General features: G+C 40.3%; 1 protein-coding gene across 3 annotated transcripts in view; it reads right to left on the reverse strand.

Moving 5' to 3' along the window:
- CDC25C (cell division cycle 25C) overlaps positions 1-14,647 on the reverse strand; it is a 35,775-nt gene that overhangs the window by 19,840 nt on the left and 1,288 nt on the right. For all 3 annotated transcript variants that reach the window (XM_039217923.1, XM_039217922.1, XM_039217921.1), the window contains 5 exons: positions 13,273-13,370; positions 11,122-11,167; positions 9,482-9,515; positions 9,277-9,366; positions 3,936-4,091 (listed from right to left, as the gene is read on the reverse strand). In XM_039217923.1, coding sequence (XP_039073854.1) covers positions 3,936-4,091; positions 9,277-9,366; positions 9,482-9,515; positions 11,122-11,167; positions 13,273-13,318 — 372 coding nt within the window. In that variant the 5' untranslated portion in view covers positions 13,319-13,370. The remainder of the gene's footprint in view (positions 1-3,935; positions 4,092-9,276; positions 9,367-9,481; positions 9,516-11,121; positions 11,168-13,272; positions 13,371-14,647) is intronic.

The raw sequence follows: 14,647 nt of genomic DNA on the forward strand, positions 1-14,647 counted from the left end.
TACAAAGCTATAGTAATCAAAACTATGGTACTGCTATAAAGATACACATAGAGACCAATGAAATAGAGTCCAGAAATAAATTGTCATGTGGATGGTCGAATGATTTTTGACAAGAGATCCAAGACCATTCAACAAGGAAAAGACAACTGTTTCAACAAATGGTGCTGGGATAACTGATTATTCACATGCAAAAGAATGAAATTGGATCTGTACCTACCACTATACATAATTAAATCAAAATGGACCAAGACTCAAATTTAAGAGCTATGGGGCACCTGGGTGTCTTAATTGGTTAAGCTTCCAACTCTTGATTTCAGCTCAGATCATGATCACATGGTTCATGGGTTTGAGCCCTATATTGGGCTCTGTACTGACAGCATGGAACCTGCTTGGGATTCTCTCTCTCTCCCTCTCTCTTTGCCCCTTCCCCACTTACTGTGTCCCTCAAAACAACTTACTAAACTTAAAAAAAACTTAAGAGCTAAAACTATAAAACCTTCAGAGTTTATTTGGGGTGATAAAAAAGTTCTAGGGATGGATAAGCATAATCATAACAACATGAAGGTACTCAATGCCACTGAACTATACACTTTAAAAAATAATTAAAATGGTAAATTCTGGGGCACCTGGGTGGCTCAGTCGATTAAGCATCTGACTTCGGCTCAGGTCATGATCTCACGATTCGTGGGTTCGAGCCCCATGTCCGGTTCTGTGCTGATAGCTAGCTCAGAGCTTGGAGCCTGTTTCAGATTCTGTATCTCCCTCTCTCTCTGACCCTCCCCTGTTCATGCTGCTTTTCTCTCTCTCTCTCTCAGAAATAAATAAAACATAAAAAAAATTTTTTTAAATAAATAAAATGGTAACTTTTATGTTTATCATATTTTACTACAATAAAGAAATGTATAAAATGAATAAATATAGGGGCGCTTGGGTGGCTCAGTCAGTTGAGCGTCCAACTTTTGATTTCGGCTCAAGTCACCATCCCAGAATTCATGGGTTCGAGCCCTGTGTTGGGCCCCTCACTAAGGATGGAGCCTGCTTAAGATTCACTCTCCCGTGAGCGCATTAGGTCGTTATCTCAAGGTTTGTGAGTTCAAGCCTTGCCTTGGGCTCTACACTGACAGCTCAGTGCATTAGGTCATTATCTCAAGGTTTGTGAGTTCAAGCCTTGCCTTGGGCTCTACACTGACAGCTCAGAGCCTGGATTCAGATTCTGTGTGTCTCTCTGTCAGAAGTAAATGAATAAACATGTCCCTCCCCTGCTTATGCTCTATCTCTCAAAAGTAAATGGATAAACATTTTAAAAAATTCTTTAAAAAAAAGATTCTCTCTCTCTGTGCACCTCTCCCCCCTCAACCTCTCTCCCTAAAATTAAAAAAAAAAAAAAAAAATTGTGGGGCACCTGGGTGTCTCAGTCGGCTAAGCAGCTAACTTTGGCTCAGGTCTCAATCTCGCGGTTCATGAGTTCAAGCCCCACATCAGGCTCTGGGCTGATAGCTCAGAGCCTGGAGCCTACTTCAGATTCTATGCCTTCCTCTCTCTCTGCCCTCCCCTGCTCACACTGTCCCTCAAAAATAAATAAATATTAAGAAAATTTTTTTTAATTGAATAAATACATAAAATTGACCCCTCTGTTCTTGTCTTAGAGGTCTCCTTTCTGATTCCTGAATGTTATTCCTGTCTGTATCTGTTTAATTATCAGGCTCTTCAGTGGCTATGGCCCCTTTTTTATAAGCTCTTACTCTCTATTTTAAACTTAGAGTCATTAGCTTTCATTTTTAATTCTATGCAGATTGTCCTGAAAAGTACCTTTCCAGTCCTGATGGCTCCACTCCTCATTCAGGATTTCCATTTAAATTTCCTGTTAACATCTCTAACTCAAATGTCCAAAACAGAACACACCTTATTCCCTTTGAATTCATCCTTCTTTTTAAATTCATTACAATATCAGCACTACTCCAGTTACTCAAGTTAAAGTAAAAGCAGAACTCTACTAAACTTCTAGGTCCTTTTTTTCCTTTTTTAAGTTGGCTCCATGCTGGGCATGGAGCCCAACATTGGGCTTAAACTCATGACTCTGAAATCAAAGCCTGAGCTGATATCAAAAGTTAAATGCTTAAAGGACTGAGCCACCCAAGCACTCCTTTTTTTTTTTTTTTTTAAGTAATCTCTGTACCCAACATAGAGAGCTGGAACTCACAAGCCCTAGATCAAGATTTGTATGCTCTAGGGGTGCCTGGTTGGCTCAGTCAGTTCAGTGTACAACTTCAGCTCAGGTCATGATCTTGCAGTTTGTGGGTTCGAGCCTCATACTGGGCTCTGTGCTAACAGCTCAGAGCCAGTGTCTCCCTCTCTCTCTGCCCCTCCCCTGCTTGCACTCTGTCTGTCTGTCTCTCTCAAAAATAAATAAACATTAAAATTTAAAAAGAAAGAAAGAGTTATATGCTTTACTGACTGAGCCAGCCAGATGCCCCTTTAGGCCTTTTTCATACAACTCTGTCCTTCATAGTGCTTTTAACAATCTGTCATTTTCTTGGGTATTTGTTTACTTACTTACATTGTCTACCTTCTCAACTAGAAAAAATATAAATAGGAGCTCCATGAAAGTTAGGAATCTTGATCAACTTAATCATGACTCTGTCCTCAGTTCTAGTAGAGCACCTAGTCCATATCAATCTCATAATAAATACTTACTGAATGCTGTTATACCTTACATTTGCTTTTATTAACAATAAAAACATATGTGGGCTATTATAAACTGCTTTTCTTTCTTTCTTTCTTTTTTTTTTAATGTTTTATTCTTGAGAGAGGGAGAGAGAGCACAAGTGGGAAAGGGACAGAGAGAGCAGGACAGAGGATCTGAAGTAGGCTCCATGCTATCAGCACAGGGCCTGATGTGAGGCTCGAACCCACAAACCATGAGATCATGACCTGAAGTCAGACACTCAACTGACTGAGCTACGCAGGTGCCCCTATAAACAGCTTTGAATATTTAATCCTATTCACAGCAGTCCTACTGAGGAAGTATTTCTCTTTATTATGCTTTCTCTTTTATAAATAAGAAACTGAGCTTTAGATTGGTTAAGTGTTTTGCTCATGATTATCACACTAAATAAGAGAATGAGGACTAGATGGGGCGCCTGGGTGGCTTAGTCGGTTAAGCGTCCGACTTTCGCTTAGGTCACGATCTCTCGGTACGTGGGTTCAAGCCCTGCATTGGGCTCTGTGCTGACTGCCAGCTCAGAGCCTGGAGCCTATTTCAGAGTCTGTATCTCCCTCTCTTTCTGACCCTCCCCTGCTCACGCTGTCTCTCTCTCTCTCCTAGAAATAAAAATATTTAAAAAAAAAAAAAAAAAAAAGAGAATGAGGACTAGAATGCAAGTACTTGACTATATCCTAGTTGTCTTGTATAACCAATAAGTTTAAAAAGTACACTCCTACACATACTGCTTCAAAACAATGAAGTTGATTTGGAAATGCTAAGTACCTCAGAAACTATCTTTGATATATCAGTACATGGCCAGTAAGCCACAGGCTTCAGGTATGCCTCCCGTTGACATGGGAAGGATAAAAGACAAAAGGATCTGTTTTAAAATACCTGAAAAATGATGCTAGGTATGTTCCATCCATTACTATTATTCTGGAGCCATCATTTACACCAGATTACATTGATGGTGACATACTCAAACTACTAACTGGAAACTTCTCACCCAGCAGTAATAAGAAGCCCATAGTTACCTGATACCCTATCAGTCAGGTAGCCCTTAGAATTTAGAGATCATGAAAAAAAAAAAAAAAAGAATTTAGAGATCATGTCTTCTTGATCTCTGCAGACCTACCACTTAGTAAGTGGCTGAAACCTGGTATAGACAGAACATTGTTAATTCAAGAATGAAGGAATATGGAAAATGCAAAGATATCAGGGAGCACTTTACCTTGGTCTCTTCTTTATCTTCCAGAGAAAACTCCATCAATTCATGTGAAAACTCTGTCTGGTGTTCTCCTAGTTCTGAATTTTTATCCAATTTTGGAAGTGTAGTAATGGGACTTCCCAGATATTTCATTTCTCTTTCCACCAAGTTTCCATTGTCCTATCAATTATGTTGACAATATTAAAAACTATTCAGAACCCTTATGTGATATTATATATATGTTATATTATATACAAAAATTAACTCAAAATAAAGCAAAGACTTAAACATAAAAGCTAAAATTATAAAACTCTTACAGGAAAATAGTGGGAAATGTTCATGACATTGGATTTGGCAATAATTTTGTGAATATGACAGAAGCACAGGCAACAAAAGAAAAACTGGATAAACTGGACTTAAAAAATTAAAAAAAAATTTTAAATGTTTTTCATTTATTTCTCAGAGAGAGAGGGAGAATGAGCAGGGGAGGGTCAGAGAGAGAGGGAGACATAGAATCTGAAACAGGCTCCAGGCTCTGAGCTAGCCGTGAGCACAGAGCCCGACGAAGGGCTTGAACCCACGAACTGTGAGATTATGACCTGAGCTGAAGTCGGATGCATAACAGACTGAGCCACCCAGGTACCCCTGGACTTAACAAAATTAAAAACTTTTGTGCATCAAAAAACACCACCAAGAAAGTAAAAAGGCAACCCACCAAATTGGAGAAGATATTGACAAATCATATATCTGATAAGGTTTTAATATCCAGAATATATTAAAAAAAAAAACTCATATAGCTGAACACCAAAAAACCACACAGAATGAAAAATGGTGCAGCTGCCATGGATAACAGTATGGCAGCTCCCTCCAAATTGAATACAGAATTATCGTATAATCCAACAATTCCATTTCTGGGTATATAACCCAAAAAATGAAAGCAAGGATTTGAACAAGGATTTATTTCTATACCAGTGTTCATAGCAGCATTATTCACAATAGTCAAAGGTGGAAACAACCTGGGCACCTGGGTGGCTCAGTTGGTTAAGCGTCCGACTCTTGATTTTGGCTCAGATCATGATCTCATAGTTTGTGAGTTTGAGCCCAACATCAGGCTCAGCATTAGCAGCGCTAGCCTACTTGGGATTCTCTGTCTCCCTATTTCTCTGCCCTTCCCCTGTTGTCTCTCTCTCTCTCTCTCTCTCTCTCTCTGAAAATAAACAAAGAAACATTAAAAAATAAATAAAGCTTAAAAAAAGAAGAAGACTACCTAGTAATTTACCAGACTCCAAGTCTTCCTTTACTACAAGAAATCAAAAATCCGAAACATGGTCAACTTAATCTATTTAGGATGGGCTATGTTAAAATGATTTTTCCCTAGGACTGAGATTAGACCCCAAATCCCTGGTATATCTTGAACTACTGTCTATTAAAGGAAGTGAGTATCTGGATAACTTAAGATACCAGTATCTAGGGGCCCCTGGGTGGCTCAATCAGTTATGCATCTGACTTTGGCTCTGGTCATGATCTCACAGTTTGTGGATTCGAGCCCCATGTCAGGCTCTGTGCTGACAGCTCAGAGCCTAGAGCCTGCCTTTCTCTGCTCCTTCTCCATTCTCCTCTCTTTGTCTCTCAAAAATAAATAAAAGTTTAAAACAAATAAATTTTTAAAATAATTAAAAAAAATAAAGACTCCAGGATCTAAATGGACAGAAGCACAATCATTTAGTAGCAAACTGTGCATAGCTACATGAAATCACTACTAAGAGTTTTTAACATAAAACATTTTATTTGGGGGCCTGAGTGGCTCAATCAGCTGAGCGTTGACTACTTCAGCTCAGGTCATGATCTCATGGTTTGTGGGTTCAAGCCCCACGTCGGGCTCTGTGCTGACAGCTACCTCAGAGCCTGGAGCCTGTTTCGGATTCTGTGTCTCCTTCTCTCTCTGCCCCTCCCCAGTTCACACTCTGTCTCTCAAAAATAAATTAAAAAATGTAAAAAAAAAACAAAAAACATTTTATCAATCTAATTGGCAGTTAAAAAAATAATTTATCAAAAGAGCTATTGATTACTCATGAATATGTAAATTCTTATAACCTTTTTGGAAAAGAATCTGGAAATATGTATCACAAATCTTAAAAATATATCCTTTAATCTAGTAGTTATAATTCTTGGTACTAATCCTAAAGAAAAATTTTTGAAATGTAGGCAAATTAGGGTAAAAGCAGCCAATAAAAAATGTTTTGAAACTGGAAGTTTCAAAATTAACTTAGGGGCGCCTGGGTGGCTTAATCGGTTAAGTGTCCGACTTTCACTTAGGTCATGATCTCGCGGTTCGTGGGTTCGAGCCCCGCGTCGGGCTCTGTGCTGACTGCCAGCTCAGAGCCTGGAGCCTGTTTCGGTCTGTGACTCTCTCTCTGACCCTCCCCTGCTCACGCTGACTCTCTCGCTCTCTCCTAGAAATAAAACATTAAAAAAAATTTAAAAAAAAACAAAAACAAAATTAACTTAAAAAAAGAGGATATAAAGTTATGTATATGGAGCACCTGTGTGGTTCAGTTAAGTATCTGACTCTTAATTTCAGCTCAGGTAATAATCTCACAGTTCGTGAGACAGAGCTCCACATCAGGTTCTGCACTGTCAGAGAATCTTGGGGTTCTCTCTCTTACACTTTCTCAGCCTCTCCCCCACCTCTATCAAAAATAAACTTATTAAAAAAGAAAGCTCTTGGGGCTCCTGGGTGGCTCAGTTGGTTAACCATCCGACTTCAGCTCAGGTCATGATCTCACAGTTCGTGGGTTCGAGCCCTGCGTCGGGTTCTGTGCTAGCAGCTCAGAGACTGTGGCCTATTTGGGATTCTGTGTCTCCCTCTCTCTCTGACCCTCCCCTGCTCATGCTCTGTATCTCTCTGTCTCAAAAACAAAAAAACAAAAAAACTATCAAAAAAAGGCTCTTTAAAAAAAGCTTATATATATGTAATTAATGACTTCAACTCTGTAAAGCTATACACATAGTTAGAAGAATTTAAAAAATATATGAGGTAAACTGTTAATAGCAGTTTTTCTCTATGAGGTAGCTATTTTCTTTTTTATATTTCCTATATATATTTTTTATAGTTTATTTTGAGAGAGAGAGAGAATGCAAGCCAGAGAGGAACAGAGAGAGGGGGACAGAGGATCCCAAGCAGCTTTGTATTTTCAGCACAGAGCCCAGTGCAGAGCTTGAACTCACAAACTGTGAGATCATGACCTGAGCTAAAATCAAGAGTTGGACACTTAAATGACTGAGACACCCAGGCACCCCTATATTTCCTATGTTTTTAAAACATTTTCACAATGGGTACTTTTAAAATTAGGGTGGGAAGGAGACAGGTAAATAATAAAATAGAAAAAAAATTTTTTTTAATTTAATGTTTATTTATTTTTGAGAGAGAGAGAGAGAGCAAGGGAAGGACAGAGAGAGAGGGAGACATAGGATCTAAAGCAGCCTCTGCTCTGACAGCAGAGAGCCTGATAAGGGGTTCAAACTTACCAACCACAACATGAACTGAAGTTGGATGCTTAACTGACTGAGCCACGCAGGGACCCCAAAATAGAAAAATTTTAAAGGCCTAAGAATTTTTTAACAAATAAAAAGATCAGAGGAAATGTCTCTTCCTTTTCCCAGAGTTACTTCTCCAACCACTATTCTCACCTAAGCCAGCTTAGAACAACTGAAAGGGTTATAATGGAGATCTACCATCCTATAATCCACAACAACTCAGAAGATCCTTGATGAGGATGTTCAGTGACTCACCAGTAGAGAAAGGGGAGAAATGTAAGGCTCCCCTGGTCTCTTTTTAAACTTCAGGCTCCTGGGCACCCACCACTTGGATGACTTCAAAGTGTTGTTCTCTTACATAAGAAAAACTACATTGGCTGGAGGAAGACAAGTGTCAGCAAGCCCTGCCAAAAACGTTTCATCAGGTGAAGCCACGAATAACCCTCACAAAACATATTAAGTGTAATCAAGGTTGATCCTGTACCCTGATGATATAAAGTATGGTTTGGATTTGATATACTATATGTAGATTTGCTTTGGAGGATACTGATTTTATTATCACAAGTCAAAGGAAGGGAAGAAAAGGGGAGCCTGAGTAAGGAGGTAATGGTGAGATTTCCAAAAAGTGATTATGAGCACAGTATCAAATCAAGAACAAGCTGATTAGAACAGTCAAAAGCATGAGTATAAGTTAGTCAATGTGAGAAAAGAAGAAGAGGAGCTATCTTTTATATATACTGACCTGGGGAAAGGATGAGTGACAGCAAAAAGAAAAAGATGGCTAGAAAAGAGTATTCAGGGCACCTGGGTGGCTCATTCAGTTAAGTGTCCAACTCTTGATTTTAGCTGGGATCATAATCTCCTGGTCATGGGATGGAGCCCTGTATCGGGCTTGGTGCAGTGCCTGGAGCCTGCTTGGGATTCTCTCTCTCTCCCTTTCTCTTTGCTCCTCCCCCGCTTATGCTCTCTCTCTCTTTCAAATAAACACACACACACACACACACACACACACACACAAAACAAAACAAAACAAAACAAAACAAAACAAGAAAAGAGAATTCGTTGAAGGGACTAGTTAGAGAACGATCTTAGTGATTAGGTGGCTCTGTGGAGCCCAGTTTCACCTTAGAACTGAATGAAGGCCAGAGGCCCAGACTACAAAGCCCATGGCTTTCTCAGAACATGGGCTAAGAAGCTTGACTAAAGGAGAAATAAGAAGAAATTAAGAAAACCCGTACATGAAGTCATGCACAGAGTATGTGAACAACTTCTGTACATTATCTGTATCTGTTTTAAAAAATAGTCCTAAATTCCCAAACTACAGTAACAGATTTTTGTCCTTAAAACAATCAACTGAACATGAGGAATAATGGTGATCTGCTGTGGAAGACACGGAGCTAGGTTTCTGTTCTAGGGTCAAATCTTAAAGAGGAAAAAACAAACCATAAAGAATTTTTTGCCGGGGCGCCTGGGTGGCTTAATCGGTTAAGCGTCCGACTTTCGCTTGGGTCATGATCTCATGGTTCGTGGGTTCGAGCCCCGCGTCGGGCTCTGTGCTGACTGCCAGCTCAGAGCCTGGAGCCTATTTCAGAGTCTGTAACTCCCTCTCTCTCTGACCCTCCCCTGCTCACGCTCTCTCTCTCTCTCCTAGAAATAAATAAAAAAATATTAAAAAAAAAAAAAAAAAGAATTTTTTGCCTTATGGTGATGCAGTTTGCTTGTCTGCATACTGAGGAATAATAGTTCTGGGTCTCATAATGATACTGATGAGTTGCTCCCTTCACAGGAGAAAAGTACTAATGTATCTAGGTTTCCATTTAACACTCACATTTTCTTTATTTGTGGGCGAGCTACAAACTGCATCTTTCTTCCTGTTGCCACGGTCCAAAACATTTGGAGTGCTACAAAGCAGCTGCGCCTACAAGAGAACGTTTTCTAAGAACATCCAGCATCCTTGAGCTACAGGTGAACTGGAAACCCTCTGCTTCCCACCTGAGAAACAAACCCAAACCAAAGAAAGAGATGCTACTCACTGGGCTGCATTTTGTAAGGTGCTGGTGATGACTCCTGAAGGTCAAAAAACAAACAAACAAAAAAACCAAAAAAACCTGCCAGTCAGTAAACCCCAAATACTGGTTGGTTATTCATCAATGGCTTGTGGCATTCCAACTTTTCCTTATTTCCACTCTAGGAGCCTTACATCTAGTTGGTATGTCTCTATACAACAAGTGCTCTCTGTGGCAGATATGAAGATATTAAGTGACATCCTAGGGATAAGGCCCTAATAACCATATATACAGATATGCATTAAAGATGATGAGTTTGTCCTACATCTTATGTAGACCAAATTTACTAATTTTCCAGCATTGACTATTGGGAGCTAATATTTATTTTTTATGAATTACTATCCTTCCTGCCAAAATTTTATTCAGTCTGCATGAGTGAGGATTTTTAAAGCAAGTTGAAGAAACTACAAGCAATCTAAAGTGAAATTTTCACATGTATTATTAAAAACAGTGGAAGGGCAGTTGGCTGGCTCAGTCAGTTAAACAACTGATTCTTGATTTCAGCTCAGGTTATGATCCCTTGGTCAGTGGGATAGAGCCCTGTGTCAGGCTCTGCCCTGGCAGTGTGGAGTCTGTGATTCTCTCTCTCGCTCTGTCTCTGCTCTTCCCCTACTCTCTCTCTCCCTCAAAAATAAACGTTAAAAAAACTGTTAAAAAAATAAAGTCTTAATAAATAAGCTAACTAATTAAAAAAAAACAAACAAAAGCAGTCATGGAAGCCTCTCACTAGTGCCCTAAAGTGGCACCTAATTCACCTAAACACATAAGGATAAAGTTCTAAAAAGATTAAAAGAGCCAAATGGAAACCTTACAATAAGTTTAAGAAGTTAAGAATTTGAATTAAAATTATTTCATTCCTGGAGCATTCCCTGATTGAATATTTTAAGATCTCCAACCGAGAGTCTCCACGAATAACAATAACAAACATTATAAAATGGTTCATATGTGCCGAATTCCATCCTCACAAGAGCAGTTATAAAAAGTACTAGTATTATGTCCTTTGTTATTTATTACAAATGAAGAAACTGCGGTCCAGTAAAGAAACTCTTCAGAGTCACAGTTGGTGAAATAGTAGGCCCCTGGAACTCATGCTCTCACACAGCACTACTCACACGCAGGAAACAGCCTATGCCTAAGCGCAACATACCATTTCCTTCATTTTTAGAGATAATACGGGTTATATGTAATGATTAAAATGAACTATTTAGGGGCACCTGGGTGGCTCAGTCGGTTGAGCATCTGACTTCGGCTCAGGGCATGATCTCATGGTTCATGAGTTCGAGCCCCGCGTTGGGCTCTGTGCTCACAGCTAGCTCAGAGCCTGGAGCCTATCTCAGATTCTGTGTCTCCCTCTCTCTCTGGCCCTTTTCTGATCATGCTGTTTCTCCCTCAAAAATAAAAACATTAAAAATAATTTTTTTTAAATGAACTATTTAGATCTGGGCAACTTAAGAAAACTTTCCACTGAAGGACTGAGGCCTTCAAGCCCACTTACACCCAAAGTGAAAGGTTCCATATACTGCAGAGACTGCACAGGCACAGGATAAAATTCCTGTGCCAGAGCTGAAAAGGCTTCAGCATGGGGTTCATTTAGCAAAAGAACTTACATCCCAGCTAAATGTATGTCCTGAGGTCCTTCAGATTCCAAGTGACCTGCAATCAAATGTGAAGTGTTAATCTTGTCCACACATCCTGTTTTTCCTTCTCATTTTGTTCATTGTCAGTAAGCCATATTAATTTCAAAAGCTGATGTTTTGAACACATGGGCTCTTGATAGATAACCAATTTTATGGTACAAGGTACATGTTCATGAAAACTAGGGGCGCCTTACTGGCTCAGTCAGTTAAGCATCTGGCTTCGGCTGAGGTCATGATCTCATGGTTCATGAGTTCAAGCCCCACACTGGGCTCTGTGCTGACAGCTCAGAGCCTGGAGCCTGCTTCAGATTCTGTGTCTCCCTCTCTTTCTGTTCCTCCCCCTCTCGTGCTCTGTCACTCTCTCTCTCTCTCTCTCAAAAATAAGTAAAAGCATTTTAAAAATTAAAAAAAAAAGTTCATGAAAACTTAAGAATTTATGTATGTTACTTAAGAATTTATGCCAGGGGCGCGTGGGTGGCTTAGTCGGTTAAGCGTCCGACTTTCGCTTAGGTCATGATCTCGCGGTTCGTGGGTTTGAGCCCCGCGTCGGGCTCTGTGCTGACTGCCAGCTCAGAGCCTGGAGCCAATTTCAGAGTCTGTATCTCCCCCTCTCTCTCTGACCCTCCCCTGCTCACGCTGTCTCTCTCTCTCTCCTAGAAATAAATAAAAAATTTAAAAAAAAAAAAAGAATTTATGCGGGAAACAGTGCACAACACTAACCAACAGATTTTTTTTCATGAGTAGAAAATAATGCTGATCACTCAGGAAATAGAACATCTACTCTGAAAATAGAACAAATACTAAAATGGTTGACTAGTGGGGCGCCTGGGTGGCTCAGTCAGTTAAGCATCCAACTCTTGACTTGGGCTCAGGTCAAGATCTCATGGTTTTGGAGATTGAACCCTGAGTCAGGCTCTGTGCTGACAGCGTGGCCTGCTTGGGATTCTGTTTCCCTGTCTCTCTGCCTCTCTCCTGCTTGCTCTCTATCTCTCTCAAAATAAATAAAAATAAACTTTAAAAAATGATCAACTAGTGGGGCGCCTGTGTGGCTCAGTCAGTTAACTTTTGGACTTTGGCTCAAGTCATGATCTCACAGTTGTGGGCTTGAGACCCAAATCAGCTCTCTGCTGCCAGCACAGAGCCTGCTGTGGATCCTCTGTCTTGCTCTCTCACTCTCTCTGCCTCTCTGCAGCTCATGAGTGCTCATTCTCTCTCTCTCAAAAATAACATTTAAAAAAAATTGTTGACTAGTAAAGCGCACTCCTTTTGGGCTCAGGCCCTTCAAAAACACAAGAATTAGTTTAAAAAGTATTTCATTAAGTCTCTTTGCCTTTGCTGAGATTAGGCTAGAGCATAAAATGTCTCATTTTAACTACTACTTTCATTCCAATCATCAATCAGTTAACAAAATATTCCTTCTTGTCTAAATTTTTCTTTTTTTTTAAGTTTTTTTTAATGTTTTATTTATTTCTAGGAGAGAGAGAGAGAGAGACAGCGTGAGCAGGGGAGGGTCAGAGAGAGAGGGAGTCACAGACTGAAACAGGCTCCAGGCTCTGAGCTGGCAGTCAGCACAGAGCCTGACGCGGGGCTCGAACCCACGAACCACGAGATCATGACCTAAGCGAAAGTCGGACGCTTAACCGACTAAGCCACCCAGGCGCCCCTCTTCTTGTCCAAATTTTTCAAAGGCAAAATGACTCCTATTAATGTTATTACATTTCTCTTTTTGGCTTATCATACTCAAAAATCCCCTAGGTATCCAGACAATTTCAACTTCAAGACTCTCTACCTACTTTTAAAAAAAAAATTTTTTTTTTAATGTTTACTTATTTTTGAGAGAGAGAGAAAGTCAGAGTGTAAGCGTGGGAGGGGCAGACAGAGAAGGAGACAGAATCTGAAGCAGGCTCCAAGTTCTGAGCTGTCAGCACAGGACCTGATGTGGGTCTCAAATTTAAGAGCCATGAGATCATGACCCAAGCCAAAGTTGGATGGGCTTAACTGACTGAGTCACCCAGGTACCCCTCTACTTACTTTTACCACGTTCCATCTCTATCTGACTACTCTGTTCTCTCCCTTAGAAGTTGTTCTTTCCTTTGAGGTCTTTACTTCCCTTCACCTTACCAGTTTCATCAAGGTCTGCAGAAGTGGTAAGCTGATTGGCAGACATCTCCCCACCACTACTAAGATTTGAAAGATCAAGGCAACATTTTGGGGTTCCTCTGTTGAGACATAATAGTACATCAAGATTCCCATTAGGTTGTAATATCCTTGAAAGGCAAAGATCACAGTATCCTCTTCATTTCAAACACCCCTCAGGAACCTTTTCTCTACTCCAATAATTTGCGTCTCTTTTCCTCCTCACCAACATATCGAGATAAGTAATTTTTTTTCAAATTTTTTTTCAAATTGGGGACCAAAGATTATTGGCTGAAGTGGGTCTTGACCCCACATCTTTTGCCCTACACACTGTGAGTACACAGATTTGATTTCTCTCTGGAGTTTCTAGTACTTCTCAGGTCTATAACTCTCCAACTTCATTTGCTAGCTAAGACATCAGACCATGGCATGACCAGAATTTAAAGTACAGTAATAATACCACTAATATTAAAACAAATAAAATGACCAACTCCTATAATGCAATAGAGTTTTCAAAGACTTTGCCCAGACATCATATATTTAATTCTCACAAGATCCTAGTAAGATCGGAAGAGATTATTATTTCTATGTCACAAAAAAGAAGCCTGAGTTTCAAAAGTCACAATGTTACGGAAGGGTAGGGTTTAAAAGTTAAACCCTGATCTTTGAGCCATGATAATTAAAACAACAGTTTTTTAATGTTATTTATTTTTGAGAGAGAGAGAGAGGAGGAGGGACAGGGAGAGAGGGAGACACAGAATGTGAAGCAGGCTCCAGGCTCGGAGCTGTCAGCACTCACAAACCTTGAGATAGTGACCTGACCTGAAGTCAGAAGAGTAACTGACTAAGCCACCCAAGCGCCTAACCACCCCCCTCCTTTTTTTTAATGTTAATTTATTTTTGAGAGAAAAAGAGACAGAGTGTGAGTGGGGCAGGGACAGGGAGAGAGGGAGACCAGAATCTGAAGCAGGAGCCACAAGAATTTTTTAAAAACCCAAGGCTGCACCTGGGTGGCTCAACTGGTTAAACTCCCAACTCTCGCTCACATCATGATATCACAGTTTGTGAGTTCCAGCCCCGCACTGGGCTCTGCACTGACATCACAGAGCCTGCTTGGGATTCTCTCTCTCTCTCTGCCCCTCTCCTGCTCATGCTCTATCAAAATAAGTAAACAAAATTTTTACAATAAATAAACAAATAAATAAATAGGGGCACCTTGGTGGGTCAGTTGGTTGAGCAACATGCTTCACCTCAGGTCATAGTCTCAAAGTTGGTGAGTTCGGCCCTTCAATGGGCTTGCTGCTGTCAGCTCAGAGCTGGCTTCAGATCTTCTGTCCCCCCCCCCCCCCCCCCCCCCCCC

Source organism: Hyaena hyaena, unplaced genomic scaffold, assembly GCF_003009895.1.
Source record: "Hyaena hyaena isolate Hyena2069 unplaced genomic scaffold, ASM300989v1 scaffold_723, whole genome shotgun sequence".
In the NCBI taxonomy this organism is placed as follows: Eukaryota; Metazoa; Chordata; class Mammalia; order Carnivora; family Hyaenidae; genus Hyaena; species Hyaena hyaena.